The 23370-nt window shown below is 40.9% G+C and overlaps 1 protein-coding gene across 1 annotated transcript in view; it reads left to right on the forward strand.

Annotated features, from left to right (window-relative positions):
• FOCAD (focadhesin) overlaps positions 1–23370 on the forward strand; it is a 195204-nt gene that overhangs the window by 130919 nt on the left and 40915 nt on the right. Inside the window, exons 22-25 of the mRNA XM_054031536.1 lie at positions 14341–14433; positions 17528–17616; positions 19870–19911; positions 23238–23346. Coding sequence (XP_053887511.1) covers positions 14341–14433; positions 17528–17616; positions 19870–19911; positions 23238–23346 — 333 coding nt within the window. The remainder of the gene's footprint in view (positions 1–14340; positions 14434–17527; positions 17617–19869; positions 19912–23237; positions 23347–23370) is intronic.

A 23370-nucleotide genomic window follows, 5' to 3' on the forward strand; every position in this document is an offset into this window, starting at 1 on the left:
ATACATGATTATAAAAATATGTTTTGTAAAAAATCTAAGTCTGGGCCCAGAGTAGCTCCTCTAGAAATAACAACATAGTGATAGATGTACATTTTAAAAGTGCCTTCAGAACAATGCCAAAAACTATTTCTTTATTCATGCAACAACAAAATAAATGTTCAGAAGACAGAACTGCCATGCTTGTTCCCTCTGTCCCTTGTACTGGGGTACAAGTAGCCCATTTTTCCTCATAAAAAATAACGAAGTTATAATTATAGGTGTAGTTGGTAGTGACACCTATAGTTAAGGTTGATCAACACGCTCTGTTATAAGCACATGTTTTCAGTTGTTTATAACTTTGTCAAATTTCATCTCTTTGGGCTGAAATTTTCATGCCAGGGCTCTGCGTCAGGTTGATCTTTCTTAAAGTTTCAGCTCAAATTGTTTCTAAAGAATGAGATTAGGAATTAGGAAAAAAAATTTGCTCATATTTTCAAGAATGCTTAAACTCATTTGTTGAGCAGTTTTAGCTCCTCCATGTTTGAAGGCAGGACTTGCAATTTGGCCGAGGGTGTTGTCAATTTGGTCAGGGATGTGCCATAAAAAATTGACAAAGTTTTAAGGCTCCAAAGAATCTCAGTTCACACATGATTCATAGAAACCTGCTAGTTGGCAGCTAATTTCTCCAAAGAATCCACCTTCACTGAGCATGCCCCAGCCCGAGTTGCAGGGGCAGAACAATATTTTGCCTGCAGTTGCTCCTCTTGGCAGTCAGAGCTGGCTGTGGCATCAGGCACAGGACCTGAGAGTAAGGAGTCTGTCTCCATTGCCCTCAGTGGTCCCCCTTCTGGTCACAGGCAATGTAGAGGAGGAGGAAGCCTGACTGAAATGCAGAGGTCTGGGGAGTTTTGTGGGAGGGTAGAGATTGGGTCAAAGTCTGTGCAGAATAGATTGGGATCTGAGGGGGCAGGGAGGAATAGTAGGACTCGGCGCCACGGGATGAAACTGGGACTGGGTAGGTGTAGAAGTTGGTATCAGGAGCCAGTGAAGGTAGTAAGTGAAGATAGATTGGACGAAGAACTGTTTATATAGGCATGGGGAGATTGGGACTGGGTGGGCAAGATGACCAGGCTGAGAAGCCTGAGAGTGAGGAGAGGGAAGGGGGTCCAAGGAAGGGAGACCGAGAGTTGAAATGGGAGTCAAGTTGGGGGAAAACAGGGATTCTGACAAGGAGCCCAGAGGGAGAGATTGGGACTGGGATGAGGAACCCAGGACACACTTGGAGATTGGGGCTGGGAAGAGGATCTGGGAGACAAATCTGGGACAAGTACGGCCAGAAGGGGTCAAGCTTGGCGAGAAAAGGGGCAGAAGGCTCTGTGCCCACTTGAGAACACTCCAGAACCTGGAATTAAACCCAAGATTTCTGAGTGTCTGTATTCCTTTGCTGTCAGCAAATATCTGTGAAATCCACTGATAAAATTACTTTCAGCATACTTTAGTGGCTGGTTCACGTAGACGACGACCTACATCTGCTATCAGTTACTTCAGGGTTGCCCAACCTACGGCCCACGGGCAATACGCGACCCACCAGAGCATTTCGGAAGGCCCGCGGCCTGCTTCAACACAGTATACTAATGGCCGATTCATTAGTGTTTTGTCATGTTTACATCATTTTAGTTTACACAAGTGTGTAAATAAAGAATAGTGTACATAGAAACAACATGTCTAAATACATACAAAACAAGCTGAACTTAAAATATAAATCATTAGTGGTGACTTTAAATCTTATTAAAATAAGTAGAATGTATTTGGCCCATACAAGGTTGTGCTTAGGTTTACGTGGCCCTCCGTGTAATAAGGTTGGTCACCACTGAGATACTCCATTAGCTCAAGTGTCAGACGTCTGTTCAGTGGATCTAACTGTTCCAACCCTGATGATGACCCATGTGGGTGTCAGTGTGATGTCACATGATAGATTTTTTTTTTTTCAGTTTGTTTTATTAAAAAACCTTATGAAATCATCCATAAAAAGTACTTTAAAAGAACATTAAGGTTGAAAAATCAAGCACTCAGAAGTTAGGAAATGCCTAATTAAGGTTCTTCTTCGAGTGCTGTCCCTGTGGGTTCTCCACTTCAGGTGTTGGTGCGTCCCACCATTGCTGATCGGAGATTTATGGTAGCAGTGACTGCGCGGGTCGCCTCACAGTGCCACGTGTAGCACACGTATGACCCAAGCCCTCCAGTTCCTTCTCAACTGTCCTTGGCTGAAGACGGAGCTCTGGGGCAGTGTTAGCACTCTTCCCTAAAACAGTTAGAAAAATAGTTTAATTAGATAATTAGTCAGATAGAAAGTTATAGTTAGTGTTAGTGTTACTTTATTAAAAAAAAAAGTGTTATTTCATTAGCTACTTCCCCTCAGGGGACGGTTACCCGTTAAGATGCCTAGTTCTCCAGGCTTCAAACCCTGCGGCTCCTGCCGCGAAGCTATGCCCGTTTCAGACGGGCACTCATTGTGTGTATGCTGTCTGGGTGAGGGGCATATCTCCTAGAAATGCCTCCACTGCAGCAATTTGAAAGCCAGAGCCTGATGCGACAGGGATCTACGGCTGAAAATGATTTAATTGAGAAATCCCTCCAACTAGTGTCAGACAAGCAGACTGCCTCTCTAGGCACTCCTCCAAATGGGAAAGGAGACGGACCCTCTGAAAGACCAAAAAAGACTTCTCTCCTCAGAGAGCACCGCGAAAACAAAGATGGTCTCCTGCCAGATCGCTACCCCCCCGATGCTGACATATGCTCAGGTGAGCATCTATGACACTCCGAGCACTTCCGGCACAGCTGAGGTCCGAGCGAAGGAGACAGACGAGGCACAGACAAAGACATGCCTCCTCCACAGCATTGAGTTCACTGGAATGGGACTCAGCACCAAGCGCCTCCTCAGGTGCCATGCCTCCGCTCTCAGCACTGACAGCGCAGTCAGCATGGGTGGACAAAAACAAGTCGGCACCGGCTGCACCAACTAAACAGTCACAGTGTCGGTCAGCACCAATGCCGACACTGGCGAGAGCTGACCCTGCGGCACCCGACAGTCCGGACATTGGCACCGACACAGTCTCTGCTACGCCAGAAAGGTTTGATGATATCGTTGACACCGCACTCCCTGATATTTGGTACCATGGGCTCTCCAACAGACTATGGAGGAGATCCCAACAGCTCTCATGACATTGCACAATCTTCCAGCAAAGACGAGGAGGACATGTCGGAGCAAAACACCTTCTCACCACACCACTCCTCACCGAAAGCACACAGCACACCGTGGAACCATATGGGACCGAGATACCACCAGACGACTCAACCATGGTGCGGATCACCGTGGATTTACCCCCCTATGGCCTTCCCCATGCCATGCAGTGGCATAGCCAGGTGCAGGGAAGAGCGGGAATGGGAAAAAAAAAGGCGCCACCCGCTGCGGCACTTTTACTGACAGAGCAGCGCTCCCGGGTCTTCAGCGGCACCTCGGCGGCGGGACCTTCACTCGCTCTGCGGGTCTTCAGTGGCATTTCGACGATGAAACTTCAGTGCCACTGAAGACACCCGGATGAGTAAAATTAAACAGGTGCCACTTGTGCTCGGTGGGGGATCGGCCGCTCCCCCCCAGCTACGCTACTGATGCCATGGGCACATTGGGAACCCTGGGCATCTTACAGGGGTCCACATTCCAGGCCTTCCACAGTGCACAGACACAAACTGCGCTCTAACCCTGTGTCTCCCACGCCGCAGCCCATGGAGGCTCAGGATGTAGGAGAGTACACAGAAACTGGCACAGACCAAGAAACTACGTCTCCTGCTCACAATTCTTCCTCCTCCCTAGATGAGGCTATAATGCCCCCCTCCCACCAGCTTCGGCAGATGATTTCAAGTAGTTTCAGGACTGTTTAAGCAGGTCGCTCACAGCCAGGACATCCTCCTAGAGGAGGTGCAGACAAACCAATATAAACTGGTACAAATACTACAACCATCATCTACCTCCAAAATCGCTCTTCCCTTCAACAATGCCATCTTAGATCCAGCGGAGACCGTTTGGCAGACACCAGCCTCAATTCCGCCAACGTGCAAAAGAGCGGATAGAAAGTACTATGTACCCTCAAAGGGGCAGACTTTCTCTTTGCACATCCACCCCCCAACTCCTTAATGGTCAATGCTGCAAATCACCGTGGCAAATAACCACAGTTTAAATCAACATCACAGGAGAAAGAGCACAAGAGACTAGACCTGTTTGGGCGTAAAGTGTACTCTTCAGGCACCCTACAATTCAGAGTGGCCAATTATTCTGCATTGTTGGCAAAATACGACTACGATGACTACAGGAAACTTAGCTCGTTCACAGCAGAGCTCCCAGAGGAGAAACAGTCACAATTTCAAGCCATCATCAAGGAGGGTCAACTGATAGCCAAAACAGCCCTACTGGCGTCACTGGACACCGTGGATATGGCAGCCAGAACCACGGCCAGAGTCGTAGTAATGTGCTGGGCATCCTGGCTACAGGCCACGGGTATACCCAAGGAACTCCAAACAAAGGTAGAAGACCTACCTTTCAATCGAGAAAAGCTTTTTTCAAAGTAAACTGATGAGGTGTTTCATTCGATGAAGGACTCTCGGGCCACCCTCCGCACTTTGGGGACATATATCCCACCTGTGAAGAGAAGGTACCGGCCGTATCAGAGACTTAGAGACTCCTCTAACAGCCGGCAACAACATCAGCCTTACAACAATCAATGGCAACGTTCACAGTGTCGACAAATGCCCCAGTCACAGGCGCCCGCTTCCCAATCAGCTCCTCCAAAACCACAATTTTGAAAAGTTGGTCGAGGGTTTGAACAACCTCCCTCACAAGACAGCACCTATGCCTGACCCGTCCCCAATTTTTGGTCATTGACTTCTCCCTTTTTTATCACATCTGAGCCTCAATAACATCGGACCAATGGATTTTAGAAATAGGTTGGGATATACTATCCCCTTTACCTCCCGATCACCTACCCTACTCCCTTCCACGTCCCTCTTCAGGACCCTTCTCACGAGCACCTGTTATGACAAGAAGTTGATCATCTTCTACAACTAGGTGCCGTGGAACAAGTTCCATCACAATTCATAGGGAAGGGATTCTACGCCCATTATTTCCTGACCCAGAAGAAGAACGGGCAATGGAGACTTATCCTGGACCTAAGGAAGCTCAACAAGTTTGTACGCTCCCAAAAGTTCAAAATGGTCACATTGGGCATGATTCTCCCAGCGCTGCAACAGGGAGCCCTCAATCTCCAAGATGCTTATTTCCATATCACCATTCATCCTGCTCACAGGAAATTTCTGCATTTCATGGTAGGACAGTAACACTTCCAGCAGAGTACTACCATTTGGCCTATCCACTCCACCAAGAGTTTTCTCCAAAACCCTAGCTGTGGTAGCAGCATTTCTATGCAAACAGGGAATTATGAACTTCTCCTACCTGTACGATTGCCTTCTCAAAGGCCCAACTTGACAAGAAACAATGGATGCAGTCCAGACCACTATCACACTGTTCTGGGAACTAGGGTTACAAATAAACGAACGGAAATGGACTGTAATCCTGGTCCAACAACTGGACTTCATTGGGGCACACCTCAATGCCATAGAAGCCAAGGCATCCCTGCCCCCAGCCGGATTCACAACTCTCACAAAGCTTATCTCCGAGGTATGAGCCAACCCCCAAATACAGACTTGTACTGTCCTGCAACTACTAGGACACATGGCAGCCACAACATTCATGGTATGACACACAAGACTACATATGCGGTGCCTACAGGGCTGGTTAAGCACAGTATACATACCCAGCAAACAGCATACACAAATGACTCGCAGTACCACCCAATGTCCTGGACTCTTTACCATGGTGGACAAGACTACAAAACATTTGTATAGGCATCAACTGGAACACCCATCAATCATGATCACCACAGATGCCTCACTGATAGGTTGGGGCACACATATGAATCAACACACGATTCAAGGCAAATGGTCTCTGGTGGAGACTGTTACACATCAACTTACTAGAGCAGCATGTAGTCCGCAGTGCCTGCATATAAAGAACAAGTCCATTCGCATCATGACTGACAATATTGCATGCATGTTTTACATCAACCGCCAAGGAGGAGCTTGTTCACACTCGCTATGCACCGAAGCCATGAAACTATGGAACTGGTGCATACAACACAACATAAACATCTTGGCATCCTACCTACCCGGGTGTCAGAATGCGATGGTGGACACACTCAGCAGGTACTTCTCCCAAGACCACGAATGGGAGATGAATGACGAGGTTCTGAAATCAATCTTCAACCGGTGGCACATTCCCATTATCGACTTGTTTGCATCCCCAACGAACTGCACATGCGCAACATTCTGTATGCATGTGAGACTGGGACCACGATCACGGGGGAGGCGCAACTTGTATGCCTTTCTACTGATTCAACTTATATCACATGTGATACATAAGATGCGAACAGACAGGGCCAAGGTTATCCTCATAGTCCCGACATGGCCCAGACAAGCATGGTACCCTTACCTGAAGCACACAGTATATACATACAGCCCTGCATGGATACAAAATGTATATCTGCAGATGTAAAGCGGATATCTACGAAGTTGCCGGACTCTACCAGGAACTTTATCTATTTTCTCTGTTTTCTCTACCTCATGTGACTCTCTTATTCAAAATAACTGTAGTATTTTACTAACGAAAGTGCTTAGAGTCTAACCCACGGGTAGGCAACCTATGGCACGGGTGCCGAAGGCGGCACGCGAGCTGATTTTCAGCGGCACTTACACTGCCCAGGTCCTGGTCACTGGTCCTTGGGTGCTCTGCATTTTAATTTAATTTTAAATGAAGCTTCTTAAACATTTTAAAAACCTTATTTACTTTACATACAACAATAGTTTAGTTCTATATTATAGACTTATAGAAAGAGACTTCTATTATAGACTTATACAAAGAGACCTTCTAAAAATGTTAAAATGTATTACTGGCACGCGAAACCTTAAATTAGAGTTAATATATGAAGACTCGGCACACCACTTCTGAAAGGTTGCCGACCCCTGGTCAAACCTGTGAAGCATGCTACTTAGCATTATAGCACCTCTAAGGACACAGCCCTTAGCTAACATTAATGAAAAGACTTAAAATCAAGGTTAATTTGGGGGCAGCAAATATTAATTTATTTGATCCTTTATTGAAAAGATCAACCAAATAGTGCTCTGTGGTCATCTAATTGATTAGGGATTAGAGGTTATCAGTGTAATGACCACAGTGGCACACTCAGGTTTGTCACTTTCTAGGGACTTATTCTGGGCTCACCACTGTGAATATTTACTTGGGGAATTGCAGTAATTGTATGTGGAAAATAAGTTGTGTAATTACATTTGTATTTTTGCATGTGGTTTTTTTGAAAATCAAGTTCCAAATTTGTGATGAGAAGTGGGGCTTGAGGCCACCAAGTTTGTTGTGAGACTTATCCAATGTATAGATTAACGAGGTTCTGCTCTGTGTGTGTGCATATCTGAGCAAAAGGTATAGGTTGTGTATCCGAAGAGAGAGAATATTATGTAAATCGTTCCATGTGCTCAAGTATTTATAAAACAAAAACAAGTAAAAACAAAACAAAACAGTTTTTAGCTGCAGTTTAAATGTAACTATAACAATAGCACAATGGTAATTTTGCTATTAAATCTTAAGGGATTAGGCTGTTACTGTTTGTCTCCTAGATGCTATCCTAGCTGACGCATTGGATGTAGGTATAATATCTGTCAACAAGAGTAGATTAAGATGCAGGGATATTTTTTCCCCATGTTATTTGAGCTGGTTTCTCATGGGAAGCAGAACATGCCTTCAATAAACAGTGGTGTGTTTGAAGTATCGTATTGCCCTTTACTGGTCACTAGTGACTTGAAGGAGCAGCTTGTCTCTCCCTCGCAAGTGTTTGAGCACTGTTTTATTGTTTGGTAAAGGAAGCTTGGCAATGTGCTTTTGAAAGAACATTCGAGTTACTGTAGTAATATTGGTCAAAGGTCACTTAAATCATGTGTATCTACTTTATTATTTTCTAAAGGGCCCACCTCACCATGCATCTTGGCTGGTGTTGTGCAAGAAATCTCTTAAGGTTTATCGCTATCACTTGGGCTAGAATGGCCAATAATTACCTGCTACTGTTTCAGCAGTTTGGAATCATTATCTAGGATGGGCTTACAGGGAATAATCCCTTTTAGGCTTCACTTGTCTTTATTATGAAAATGAATCAGTAGGAATAGTCACATATGTTCACATCATGGCCCATATGTTTTGATGGTTCTGTAAATGTATGCTTTGGGTTAGATGCATTAAAGCTGTTAAGCATTTACCCAGCTACTAATCTTTTATTTCCTTAATGGAGATGAAGTGGACTGTGTTTGTTACATATAAATGGTATCTGAAGAAGTCTTCTTTTGGTACAAAAGTACAGTGAACAGTGGCATTTTAATTCCTGATTGCTGGAGTGTCTTTAAAACAAAGAAGGCCTATTAGAACCAAATTGTTTAGCATTATTATGTATTATTATGATTATTTGTATTGGGATATTGCTACAAACTGCAGTGAGGTTTGGGGCCCACTTGGATTGTAAATTCTTTGAAGCAGGGACCACCTTTTTGTTGTGTTTGTACAGCACCTAGCACAATGGGGTCCTGGTCCATGACTGAGGCTCCTAGGTGGAGTCCTGTGCAGGACTAGCGTAGAGCCCTGCAGTGGGACTAGGATCCTACAGGTCCTGCAGGACTCACTGTCATAATAGTGGGAACGAGATTAAAAAAAGTCCCACACAGGGCTTTACTCCTAGGCACCATCACAATACAAATACTAGATGATGATGCTTAGGCACCATGCACACACACATAATGACAAACAGTCCCTGCTCCAAAGAATTTACAATCTAAGTAAGCTCTTCAGTTTGTACCATGATGAAATGTGTCTTTGTGAAACACAGGGAAGATCACCCCATGCTCATTTTTGTGCTGGTTTGGTTACAGTATAATCACATAATTTAAAGGGTTTATGCAGCCTAATGTCCTGTAACATTAGGAGTTATATTTGGGATATATATAAAGGTTGGAAAATTCAGAACAATAGCCCAAACTAGTTCTAGTATGCTCTTTCGTGCCTAGACAGTATTATCCTAAGTTCATATTGCCAAGAAACATACAAAATTAATAGGGTTTATTTTGCTATTCTCATAAAATGGCACATGTGCCCTCTGCTGGCTATGTATCTGCAGTGGATGAATGAACACTGTTCACAAAGGATGGTCCATAGAAGGGCAAATGCTGAGAGAGAAAATGTATCCAAATCCCCTCTCTGGCTTGGGTTTTATTGCATGGCTTCTGGTTTTACCCAAATTGACACCAGTTTTACAGAAGTCTGTAGCTGCATTCTTGCCTCTCACTTTTACAAATAGCTAACTAAAAAAATACAAACCCAGAAAAGTTCAAAATTATAGAGGGTAGCTTCTCCTGTATTTTCCCAGAGCTCCCTGCACAACTTCTTTGCTTGTGTCTCATCTGACAGAGAAAACACCCTTATTTTAACGTGTTAAGCCTAACTAGAGTGAGCTGCATGTAGCTGGCTCCCTGCTGGTAGTGTCTACCTGAGCTGCTGCTGAAATCTAAGCTGGGAATTCTCCTCAAAACTTCAGGCTGCCTGGCTTGGCAGGACCTTCCTAAGAACACCACTGGAGCAGGGTGTGGCAGAGCTCCATGATCCCTTGCAGGGGCTCCAAAAGACCTGTCCCATGGTCGAATACCAAAATTACATATTCACAAAGAATTTGCTAGTATTAGGGCTCTAGTTTGATCCAGCATCATCCAAGCCTGTTAGTACTTATAAATCCACAACGTTTCAGAGGTCATCAGCATGGTACATCCAATGTTGAGTGTATTAAATCCACCAGGGCTCTTTATAAAAAGCTATGGTCATCAAGCGAGGGAACAGAAACAAAGCCATTTGACTTGAGTGTCCGATTTCTGAGCAAGAGTAAAGAACATCATCCCTGACTCTCTTGCAGATTCTCAACAGAGACTGAGAGTTATTCAAAGTAATATATGTTTAATATTTTTAAATACAGAATATTTCCACAAAACGAAGGCAGCTTCACAGATTTTTTTTTTTTTTTTTTTTTTTGAAAAAAATCCAATATATGCTGGGCTTTTTTCACTGAACACTCTTCAAGCAACTTTATTCAGAGAACTCTGACAACATGATGCTGGTGCACAAAGATGATTTACAGTTGGAAGGCACTATATTCTGCTGATAATTCGTTATGCTTCAGTAGTGCTTTTGATTCAAACATATCAAAGCACATTACGAACAGCATTCCTGTTCCTCCTCCATGAAAACATAGAGGATTATAAAGGCCTGCTCTTACTCTCATTTAAGTCAGTTTGGGTTTCCCCTTTTGCTTCAATCAGCACAGAATCAAGCAGGGCTATATAGCTGATTTCTACACTAGAAGACAAGGTGGAAGGACTGCAGTTGAAATTAAGGGAAACCAGGGAAGTTGAACAGGATAAATCACAAAGATGCAGCAGACTGAGACCACAAATGAGATCAAGTTGGAGGAAGATGATGGAAGAAAATATTAACATGGAAGGAAATATCTATTCTCTCTCTCTCTCTCTCTCTCTCTCTCTATGAAGAATTTGAAGGGGATCATATTGAGAAGAGACTAAAGACAGACATCAAACCAGAACTCAAAATAAATAATTATTTAAAGAGAGCCACTGGAGAAGAAAAGATAAACTAGACTGATTGGTGATCCTCTAATGAGGAAGAGACAAGATCAGAGATGTGACAAGACAGACAAATAGCATCTTTATTAATACTGAGGTAGGGCGTTGTTCGTTTGGGGGAAGAATGAGGGTATGTTTTGGAGGTAAGAGGCTTTTCTGGAGTTTTTCCTTTTTTGTTATCTCCATTTGATTATTTAAAACTGCTGGCTGTTGGAGTTAATTTATTTGTGTTTTAATATTAATTTTGCCAGTGGTTATTGTAAATCTGATTATTGGCAAGGCACTCAGCTTTTGTGTGGGCATTGTTTTTAAAAAATAAAGGATAACATCCCCTTTTTGTAGTCCATGAGGAAACTAACTACATAAGAAAAGGGAAATACAAAAGAATCAAGGACAACTTCAGGGACGTGAGAAGATAAATGATGATGTAGTTGAACTCAGGTACTTATTTTGGTTATGCTTTCCATGCCTAAGGCGAGGAGAAGACCAATGGATGTGCCAATAGTGTAGAAAGGAGGTGTTTGGGTTCATAGAACTTTGGAATGCTTTTCATGTTGAGCAGTGGCTACAGTCTGTGTAAGCAGAAAGAGTAATAATAACTTTCTGGGATTAAGCCTCACAGCATTGTTTACTGTAGGTAGGCTTTAGACTAGGTATGACGTGCCTGGTGTTGGTATGTGTAACAGAGAATCTGGCATGTTCTTTTAATTTAAAAGTGAAAAGTATAGACCCTAAAAAATGGATATGGAAATATATCTCATCTCACCCTGCCTGACATGTTTCCTTTTCCTTTATTAAAAATGTATTACTCTGGAAACCTCTGGTATTAAATAACTTGTTTCCAGTGGACTCCAATGGCTGTCATGACAATTTTTTATGTTTTTGGTAAAGGCAGACAGTAGACATAATTGGACACTAGCAGCAACAAAAACTAATTTTTTCTGACCACCATGGAATATTGTGAGACATAACAATGCACAGCAGTCATTTAAATTACAGAGCTTGCTTTTGTTGTGGTCCGGAAAACACTGCTGTTAAAAAGGTGGTAGTGAGGGAACCAAACCGTGATCCTCATCTTCTTTTAATAAAATGTTGTTATAATTAAGCTGCTAAACAGAGAGAGAAAAGTATTATCATTTAGTTTTTTAGTATTTTATCTGCTTGTTTAGTAAACTCCTTTCTATAAGCTTATAAATTCTAACAAACCAAAATTTCTTTAACGTTCATTTTTATTAAAAATGTCATTCAGAGGAGTCTAAGGGTCTTGATGATTGGGTATGTAGGGTGGGAAACTGAGTCAGAAGTAAACCCAATTTAGGCTTAATCAGTTTTCGCCTTTATTTATACAGTTTCAGACAGAATTACTGTTACTTAGTGTCTGGTCATAAATTTAAGATAGACAAGACAGAATAGGTAAATGGGCCCAAGTTACCACATTAAAGGGCACTGAGAAGTCCTTCTATTGCCTCCCCTGATCTCCTGGTCTGGTCCTTCAGTCCCATCCTTCAGTTTCTGGTGCAGTGTTTCTCCAGTTTGGGCCCATGTTCACTTGGATCCTTATAAATCCTCATATTACAAATTATTTAATTTTTATCCAGTTGGCTTTTAGCATATCACCACTTGATTTTTTTTTTTTTTTTTTTTTATGTAACCCGTACATTACGCATGTCCAAACTTTATGCAACTTCTGCATTTTTCCTGCTGGTTTTGGTGTTTTTGGGTCATGTTATCCTGAGTCAGCCGGAAAAAGGTGTGTGTGGGGGTTAATTATCATTACTTGTTTTTGTACCTCTTAGTTACTACTTCCAGTATGATACACTATTGATCTTGCCAGCAACAATATAAATTTAAACAAATCAGCAATCTATATCAAAAAGAATTGGCAAAAACACACTCAGGTCAGGTAAGGTCTTGACCTAAATGTTACCTTATCTATACTCATTCACTATCCGTAATTTAAAAAAAGGTTTCAAAGCTCTTAATCTTATAATTAACGATCCTTCATTTTTATTTCTCTTTGTGTGTGCGTATGTGTATACATGTGTTACCCTTCTACCATTAAATCTATTGAGGGATGGCGGGTACTCTATGATTCTTTAATGTTAGCATTTCTTTATCTTCTGTAAACATATGTTAGGGGATTTTTATTACTCAAACTCCAGAACCTTGTATTTGTGTATTCCAAACCTTGTCAGGTTTTTTTTCTGTTACAGATTTTGAGGTGCTTGTGGTTTTGGGGTCTTGATATTTAGTTGCTTTTAATGATACCCCAACATAATTAAATTATTCCAGTTTCTTTGGCAAGAATTTTTCATTGCTATGTTTTACCTATGATTGGGGCTTATGATTCTGTAAATTTAGGCCCCAGTTCATCAAAGCACTTAAGCATATGCTTAGTTCTGAACACTTGAGCAATCCCATTACAGTGTAGCTAGCTACTTTCTGGTGCAGTACAACAGCTTTAGTAAACAAACTGTTGTTAAGCTGCACAAATGGTTACCAGAGGCAGGCTCTGTGGAAATGAACAGCCAATGAACCAATTTACCAATGGGTAGAAAATGAAGTTGTTGTTATTAAGACCACTTATCTTGTCTTGATTTCAGCTGTGAAATTTCCAGTCTGAGTTTTAAGCTAGAATATTTCGTAGATAAATTCCTTTGTTTAAAAAAATGCTTGTCTGTAAAGATTGGGTCCAAATCTACTCTGTTGCCCGACTGCAGCTACCTTGACTAATAACCCCACCTTCCATCCCTCCTTAAAACTCGCTACTTTGATTAACCTGCCACAACTAATTTCCATTTTTGTCATTTACTTCTGTTCTTGTGTGTAACATAGCACTTCTAAAATAGAACTTGAATTTAAAGAAAAAACAAACAAATTTCGAACTATCAAGCCAAACCACAATTGCAAATAAAAACAAACTAAATCACTCTCTATTCTGTTGAATCCCTTGTTTGTTATATGTTTAGTTCAGGGCCCAAACCTGCCAACGGCTACTAAGTGTAGTGCTTCCTATTGGGAATAATGCACTGACCTCACTGGGATCAATTTATCAATTCATTAGCATTTGAATATTGAAATAGCATCCATCAGCATAGTATCTAAGTGCTGCTGTAAACTAATCATAGCAGTGAGTATTGTACTTGGGTGTTTGTAGGATCAGCCCATTAATTTGTAAACTCTTCGGAGCATATGAACATTGTCTTATGCTTGTAAAGCACTATAACTTGCATGACACTGCAGAAATTGTAATTGAATTCAGTGGCATTTCAATTGTGTGGCTGAAGCAGAGTTTGACCCATTAAACTTAATACTATTCTATTCAAAAACTTTCAAGTACTCCTTCAGTTAGCTAGATTGTCTTTAGCTTTAGTATTTTATTTTTCTTTGGACAGTTAAGTACAGTACAAAAAAGATCATTTGTCTTTATTCTTAAAATGCTAGCGATGGATGTAAATAACATTCTTGTTAAATTAATTCTAATATAACGTAAGTCCTGTTCGGTTTGTCATGCAGGTTAGTATCCAGCCTTCTGAATGGCACCGCTCTCTCCTTCTTCCTCAGTGCTGGCTGGGATTTATGAGTAGAACATACCATGCAGTTTTACAGGTAATTGGAGTTGTGTGGTGTTTTGTGTATTTTCAGTTTTACAATCAAGGACTTCCCTGCAAATATCAACATTTTTTTAGAAAGACTTTGCATTTCAACTTGAATGCAACAAAATTAAATAAACATAAGGCAAGTCTTCAGGTTAAAGGTTGATAAGAGTTCAGCCACAGCCAGCGTCTGATGAAGGCAAATTTTGCACAGGTCTGGTGCAAAATCCTGCTCAAGAATTGACACTCCTGTTCAGAGTCCCACTGGAGTCAATGGTTCAGATTGTGTATCACTATTAGAATTTCGGCTCTGACCTTGAATTTTAATAAATTATTCATTACTGAAAGGAATTGTATGAAAATACTGGAGAGTGGGACAATCTGGATAGAAAAGAAACGGAGCTCCCCTTCCAAAAAAAAAAAAAAGTTTCATATAAGTCTTTTTTCTCCACCCACACCCACACACCCTTTCTCTTTGTAATCCTTTGTTTCAGTCAGGACTAGAAAGAGAAATGCTGTCGTATTATAAGAGAGACTGTACTGGCAGTATTTCTGACCCACCCCAAAGCAGGAAGTACTGGAAATTTGACCAGAGAATCTGTTCCAGTGAGATTATGCAGCCTGATTTCCAGACCACAGAGGTTCCAATCTATAAAATTGTAGCAATAAATAGCTTCCCTGTCAAAAGCAATGTATGGTTGGCTTTGTCCTGCTATCAGGGATGATTCATGTTTTCTCCCCATGTATGTCAAGTGATACTGGACACTTTCATAGTCTGAGCAGCTCAGACTGCTGAGTAAATTCCAAACGTTTCATGGAAGTATCGTCTTTGGTGAGGTAATGTAACAGAATTTATACATGAATGAGGGACCATTAGAGATACCATTTTCAAAGCAAATCACTTTTTAGTTAGCAGCAAAATGTCAGGTTTAAACACAGCCTTGTTACAAAACAGAACTAGCAAACCTACTTTTTAAATAGTAATTTTAGGTCTTAACTATACAGAGTAGTACTTGTTGCCTATATTTTGTTATCCTTTTCTTTCATCCGTCTACCTCGAACACTAAGATTTTGTGAGAAGAACAGCTTTTATCAGCTCTGCTTCTGAAATCCTCTCTAGGATTTTCTGTCATTTACTGGAGCATTGAAGCATATCGTTGTAACTTTGAAGTCTGCTCCCATGTATTTACTTGCTCCTCTTTTCAGAGAACTAGAATAATAATTATACCTTATGCTTCTGTAGCACTTTTCATCTGATGCTGTCAAAGCACTTTACAAATATAAGTTACCATAATATGCCTGTGAGGAAGTGAGGGAGTTATATTCCCATTTTACATATTGAGGACTGAGGCACAGAGCGCCTAAGGGCTCAGTCCTGCAAGGTGCTGAGCACTCTACCCAATCTAGCAAAACACGTAAGTATGTGTTTTGCTTTAAGCACTTGAGAAGTCCCATTAAGAGTATGTGTACATGCTTAAGTGCCTTGCAGGATTGAGCCTTAAAGGTATGTTTACACTGTAGCTGGGAGTGAACCTTCTAGCCCAGGTAGACAATCTTGTACTAGCGGACAGGTGTGCTAATAATAGCAGTGTGGATGTTGCTGCACGGGCAGAGACTCAGGCTCGCCACCCAAGCTCGGACCCAAGGGGTCAAGTAAGCTTGCACTCGAGTGGCTAGCCTGAGCCTCCATGGGTGCAGCAACATCCATTTCACTATTTTTAGTAGGTCGGCTCAAGCCCCAGTCGAGTCTGTTTATTGGGGCTGGGAGGCACGCTCCCAACTGCAGTGTAAATATTCCCACCGTGACTACAGTCATACAGGCCTGAACTTAGCAATGTGCACAAATACATGCTTAGGTTCTTGTGGAATTGGAATGGACTTAAGCATGTGTTTAAAGTTGAGGATGTGTTTAGATGCTCTGCTGAATCTGGATCATAGCGAATCAGTGGCAGAGCTGGGAATGGAACGAAGGAGACCTGACTCCTGGTCCTGTCTATAACTACTATGATCAGACTTCTTTATTTAGTCTTAGTGCTTGTTTGTAAGGAGTTTTAGTGCATAGTAAGACAGAATGTGAATCTACAGCAAACGAGCTGGCCATGTGACCTTGCTGCCACACACTAACAGTTCCACAGTGTGCTTGAAATGGAAGTGGGTCAGAACATATTATGGATTCTGTTGTTGTGCACTAGAAGTTTCATGGTGTGCTTTGACGTACTCCCCTTTTAAGCACACTGTGGAACTTCTAGTGCGCAGCAGCAGCAGGGTCCACGTGGTCAGTTAGTGCGTGGCAAGCTAGCTCGCCGAAGATTCACACCGTGGCTTGCCATGCACTAACTCTTTGTGTAGACAAGCCCTGATTCACATTTTGTGAATGCCATTTGGATTTTGCAGAGATTACTCTCTTGTGTTCTCAAGTTTTCATGATTATCCCACGTAAAGATGTTGAATGTTTGAAAAACAGTGCTTGTGCTCATATATTTTTTCCATCAAGACTTAATAAAATCAGTGGTTGTCTTGGGGGTGGAAGCTAAACCTAGACACCCATTCTCAGTCTCCTACTGAACAGATTTGCCTTACACCTTCCAATCAGTCCTCCTCAGATCACAAAAGCATCCCATAAACCACTGTGGTGAATCCAACAACACATCCTTTGAGGCACAGCTAGAACTGGCATGAAGGATTGCAAAGAGGATAGTGAGTAAAAGGTTGAGAAATTCTGGTTTAAATGATACATTAAGTAAACAATAGGTTTTGCTGTCGTTGTACCTTTGAGGTAGTTGGTTTCCAAATCTTCTTCCCTGTGGGATACAAGTTTGTTGATCCTTCTTTGTTATGAGGGAATAAGTTTCCTTCCATCGTTAGGAAGCTGGAGCCATTATTTCTATCTATAGCAACCACTCCACTCTTCCCAGAATCAAAAATTGCAGTTCTTTCACATAATACATTGTATATTACAATGGGATGTAGTATCAAGAACAATTAGGTCCAGTCATGATATGTATCTCAAGGGAAAGGTTACATCTGTTGCACAAGTGTTCCCCGCAGAAATCTCAGGATTATTACCCATGCAAGATCTCCTTCTGATTTATGTTGTGATTCTGCAGGGGAGACAGGCAGAGCTGGAGATGCAGTTAAAACATGGAAAAGAGGATCCTGAAGAGGTGCAGTACAAACAATTTACAGCCTGGCTCTGGTAAGAGAATGACTGTCTGCTCCTCATCACTTGTAACTGCAAGTGAGGGGGGGCAAAAGGGTGGGGATACTTCAAAGGCTTTAATGTTGCAAGTTTAATCATCAGTATGAGTGCTAATGAGAAAAAACAGATATGATCTCTAATTTTAAAAAAGATGGAGAGAAGAGAGTGTAGGTAAGGATGCTTATATTCACAGGTAGCTAACCCTTTGCAGTAGTGACAGTAGCTGGAAGGAATTGAAAACTGCAGTTATTTTATATCCTGTTATATGAAAACCTTTTGCTCAGTGCATAATTGAGTAACAGACAAAAATTATGCTGTCTTTATTGAGTATGACTTTGTCATGTCAAAGCTTACATTTCTTGTAAAGACAGTCTTGGAGGAGGGAGGTTGGGGGTGCATTCTCAGATACCATGATGATGGGCACAATATAAAACTTAAGAGGGTGTGTGTGTGTGTGTGTGTGTGTGTGTGTGTGTGTGTGTGTGTGTTTTTAAAGATGCGTACTCTTGTCCAAATCTTCAGCTCGTGTATATTAGTGTAGTTCCATTGAAGTCAATGGAGCTATGTTGCTTTTCCAGCAGATGAGGATTTAGTCATGTGTTTATTATAGATGTCTTTATTTCTCTCTCTCTCTCAGTATTTTATATGTATGTGTACACATTCACATATACACAGTCAGGATGGTCCTTACAATAAATTTAAACCGTGAGTTGGTATAAAGTCATATTTGATAAGGAAAATGTAATTTCTTAGTTATTTTATTCAACTAAGCACTGAGTCTATGGTAGATAAAATAGGCCTGATTCTCTCATCTCTTGAAGGAGATTTTTGCCAATGGCACTGTATTTGATCCTCTGTATCCCATAAGGTATAAAGAGAAAAGTGTATGCTCTCCTAGAACTTCTGAGGTAGGGTGGAAGTAGAAGACATTTTTGCAAAATTGCATTTTAGGTCAGGGGACCAACAAAATCTGCCTTAACCTCCTCTCCCCAGTGTTTGTAATTGCTTAACCTAAGCTATTAAATTTAACAGTTTTTTAAAAAGTGATTTAAATTTATGCAGGTTCAGATGCAAGTGCTAAGTCAGCAAAGGAACTGGGCTCCCGGTTGTAAGGTTGAGTCTCTCTAGGCCCTTCCTCACGGGCTCAGTCCTGTAAGGTGCTGAATACCCTCAATTCTTACTGACTTAAAAAGAGATTTGAGGGTGCTGTGCACCTTACAGGATCAGATGAGGGTAAAAGGAGGGGCCAGCACTCAGAGGACATATTAGATATTTATCAGTATTGCCCATCCTGAAATCTGACCTTGAGGTTTGCTATAGTGGAGAGGGCAATACTGAATTTTACTGTTTAATGCATTTTTGCACCATTATATTGGTTGTGCCATTCAGTGTAAATGCTTTCAACTTAGGTGGGGTTTTTTTAGTGACTGTGCAAAAACAAATATTGTGCTTAAAATGAAACATTGATTTTATTCTTTAAAGTATGAGTGACCTATACACTTTGTTTTATAGCTACAATTTCAAACATTTTATTATGTGTTGTAGAAATTTGATTGAAGGATAGATATCTTTTTGGGTTGGATGACAGTCCTAGTTAAGATTTACTACTTCATATTGTAAATTGTGGTGTATGGGATTTATATATTAAAAAAAACTTGTCAATATAAAAGATTAATGGCAGTTCATCCTGTGGATATGAATGCAAAACTAAACAAATGAAGTCAAGTAATGTGTTGTAAATTGATCACAGTAACATAGAAAGTATTCTAAGTGACCCTATAGCTTTCATTTCAATAAATTTAGACTATTGCACCACCTGGTAGCTTAACCACACATAGTTGTGTTCTGGACTATAATAAATGTTGGATAAATTGTTATAGTTCTCCATTGTAGAATATTTTCATTTTATTAGGCTGGCGCGTAGAACATCGACCTGGAAAGCTATCTGCAATAGCTAGATGATCAGATTTATGGCTGCTGCATGAACTTGTATTTTCCACAATGTAGTATAAAATCAGATAAGAACCTTTTTAGAGGACAGTTTTAATGGATTTAAGGATGTGAAAAATGCAAGATGGTATGTGACAATTTTTACTAGTTTACACTAAGCTTTATAAAATAAGTATTGGATGTGATGTTTGCTAACATAGAGTGGTCAATTGGAGGACTAGAGGGAAAATGCGTCATGGACAAGTTCATGCTGCAATGTAAAGTATAATGTGCTAACTTTACTTTTTGTCTCTTCTGCAGGGTCAGAGACATGCTGACTGATGTTATCAAAGGTGCTTCAAAGTAAGAATTGTTCCTTTATTAGAGGCTAGAGAGTGATTTCCTCTGGATTTTTTTCATTGTGGGTGATGCAAGCCAATATTTCCTATTGATGTGATTTCAACTCATAGCCACAAGTATAATGATAGGAGCTTTCCCTCCATGTACTGCATTGTATAGTTGGCTAGGTGCATTTTCTGAAGAATTGGGCATAGACTGCTCAAAAGGCAGAATACCACTCTATGCACTATTGGTCCAATCTTGTATGGCAAAGAATTTTCCTTAAGTCATTCTTTTTATAATTTTATTCCTCTCAGCTGTCTCTGGGGTGGAGCATCACCTCTTCAAAGCTAACCCACTGTCTCTCACTCTTAAGGGTTCCTGCTTGTGTCCAGACCCCTCTCCCTCCTGAAGGTAGATGCAAATACATATTTTCAGGCGGTCACTGGCATGTTAGCTCATGGCATTGGGTTAGCAGTGAACACTCTGGTTCCACCCTCAAACACCACTGAAAGGCTTTAGGAATGGTTGCTAGTAGCTTGATTTCTTCCCTGCGTACACATACTTCACTGATGGACATCACTTCACTGTGCTCTGTGGTTGGTTAACCTGGATAACAGCATCTTGTACTCGACCAGACAGGTGCCAAAAGCCACGAATCTGGATAAAAATAACTCTTAAAATCATGGGCTCTGCCATGGAGATCGCAGCAGTGCTAGAACCACATTGCTGTTTATCATAGGCTGATTCAGAGGGTGGTACCTGCTTGAGCTGCAGAGAAGATTAGTCTTAAATATATTGGGAAATTCAGAGTTCTGGCAGTTCTAGATATTCAAATTTTCTGTAAAGATTTTGAAGGTTTTTGCCTTTTTAACCATGCAACTGTTCTTGGTGAATGCTGCTGTTGGAAATGTTCACATCCACATGCTTCCCTGCCAATCTACCTTCAGGTAGTTCACTCCTGGGTTGAGGAGGAGATGAAGAAGAGGAACTGATTAAAATTGAACTCTATATTTTAGCTACTCATTAAATGCCTATGAAAAGTTAGAGAAGTAAAGGTTGAAATCCTTTGTGTAACTACTATAAAGAGCAAGATACAATACAGGGACATAATGAACTCTCAGAATGTCATTTCCTGGCTTTAAGTAACAAGAGCCAATGTATTGAAAAAGAAAGTACAAGGTTTTTGTCATGAAAATAGTTCACTGGTCAAATTAGTTCATTAGGTAACTTTTTACTGTTGGTTCCTGGGGTTACACTCTCTTCATGGCTAGCTTCAAGGGATTTCCCATGGACAGACCATGCCGCTGGAGCTTTTGCTATGTTTTGTGTTTATTTCCTAGTCTAACTTCAGTAAATTCCAGGATAGAATGGTCTAGGCTTTGAAACATTTTTGATTTTTCTCATAGAACCTAGTGGTTTGTGGGTCTGTGGCTGATATTTTGTTCTATGACAGTAGAATGTTTTTTATGAATTTAAGGCATCCGGGGGGAGGAGGGGCAGTTTAAAAGTGTCTGACAGTTGAGTCATTTTAGAGTGCAACCACTGTCACTAGCAATAGACATAAAAATAAATGACTACACCAATACATTCGGAAGTGATTTAAGGTAACATAAGAAGAATACTCTGAGAAATGAACTAGCCACCTAATCAAAATTATTTTAACTATCTCTGATCCAGAGTGGTCTAGGTTTAGTGTCCCAGAGCTGAAAAGTTAGTGACATTCCATTAAGACGTTCATCTGCCTTATCAAAAAACTATTTTCAGATACAAAAAGAAATCTCTAAAGACAGGAGAATGGGTTTGAGCTTTCAGAGTAGTACATATTTATAGTAGTAGTTGAGCAGTCTTTCTGGATATGCAATACAGTGATGCAGTGTGTAAAAACGGAAACTGAAATGTAGAATACTTCATCTAACCAGTACTGTACATTACATCAGCATCCAGTATGATGGTATTTCACATGTTCTATTCTACATAATACCTAAAAGATAGACTACAGGATGACAGAGAAGTACTTGGAGCCTATCTTTGTAGTCCTTTTTCTAGACATAATCTGAATGCCAATATCTTTGTTTTAGGAAAATCTTAAGAAAAAGTATCTCAAAGAATTTAGCAGGAAAGGCTCACAAGAGTACCTGTTCCCTAGCAATTTTCAAAATCAAGATGATCGCAATCTAAATTTTAATTGATGGGAAAACTTGGATATGAAAACCCAGTTTTCCTCTTCCTCATTTCCAGCACATACACAAGCACAGAACCTCAAAAGTGCTTAACAGTGGCTCTAGTGCTATAGCATAATTCAGATTTAAAAGTGTCAGTGCTGGCCACAACTCTAGTTGCACCTGATGTCTCACAAGGTAAAAAAGTTGGTGCTGGTTTTCTCCCTATAATTTCACTGACATTTAGGAATTTTTTATGCATTTTAACCTTGCAGACATGATTACTGCTTCACTGCCTGATTCCTATATGCCGAAAGAGTATGGCTAAGCAACTCGTGCACCTAAACTCCAGAGCTACTGGAAACTGATCTGTTTATAACAAGAAACTTTTAAATACCAAAATACTGAGGGAGCGTACATTTATCCAGCATTGTCAGCAAATCCTGTGCACAGCTGTGAGAGTGTTCCAATCTGTGTACCAGGGAAGAGTTGCATTTCTGTGCTAGCACATACTGGAACTTTTCTTTATTACATTTGTATGAAATCTTAATGCTGTATGGTAAGAATGCCACACAACACTTAGCTGCATAAAGCTTTGTAGCCAGGTAAGACTGTGGCTTGTTTTGTGGCGAGGTGTGTGTGTGCGCGCGCGCACCGCTGCTGCTACTGCAATAAGCACCTACCTCTCCAAGCATTGCACGCTTTTGGAAGAGTGTGGCTGCTAGATTCAGCCATGTTAAGATTTTTGCAAGATTAGTACCACCATCAGACAAATTTATATAGAAAGAATTTTAGATCTTTTCAGCAAAAGCAAAATATATAAATGGTGTGAGGTAGACTATTTAGCTTCAAAAGACTTTCTTTAGTTGCAGCAATAGTCTCTCTCTCTCTCTCTCATATACATATACACACACGTTTGTGTTAGGCTTTGGATGACAAAGGAAAAAAAAAAACTATTGAAACAGTAAGCTTAGTTTCCTCCCATCTGACTGTGATGTGAGGGTGAGATGTGGGGCACTTCCATTGGGTGGGTAAACCATCTGAGATAGTAGTTAACTTTGAGAATCTCGCTGAAAGGTTGGTATTTGCTATACAGAACTCTGGTGGCATGTGCTTTCCCAATTATTAGTGTGTTTCATTATCTCGATCTCTTATGTCTCATTAATTACTGTTTATTCTTTTCAATAGGGACAGCCCAGTGGTGAAAGGAAACTCTATCTTAGCTTTAACTGGCCTTGCAGTTGCTGTGGCAAAATATGAAAATAGCCTTTCTTCAGACACTGAAGTAGGACCAGAGGTGAGTTAAACCTTAGAAACACCG

The sequence above is a fragment of the Malaclemys terrapin genome, chromosome 6 (assembly GCF_027887155.1).
Source record: "Malaclemys terrapin pileata isolate rMalTer1 chromosome 6, rMalTer1.hap1, whole genome shotgun sequence".
NCBI classification, from domain to species: Eukaryota; Metazoa; Chordata; order Testudines; family Emydidae; genus Malaclemys; species Malaclemys terrapin.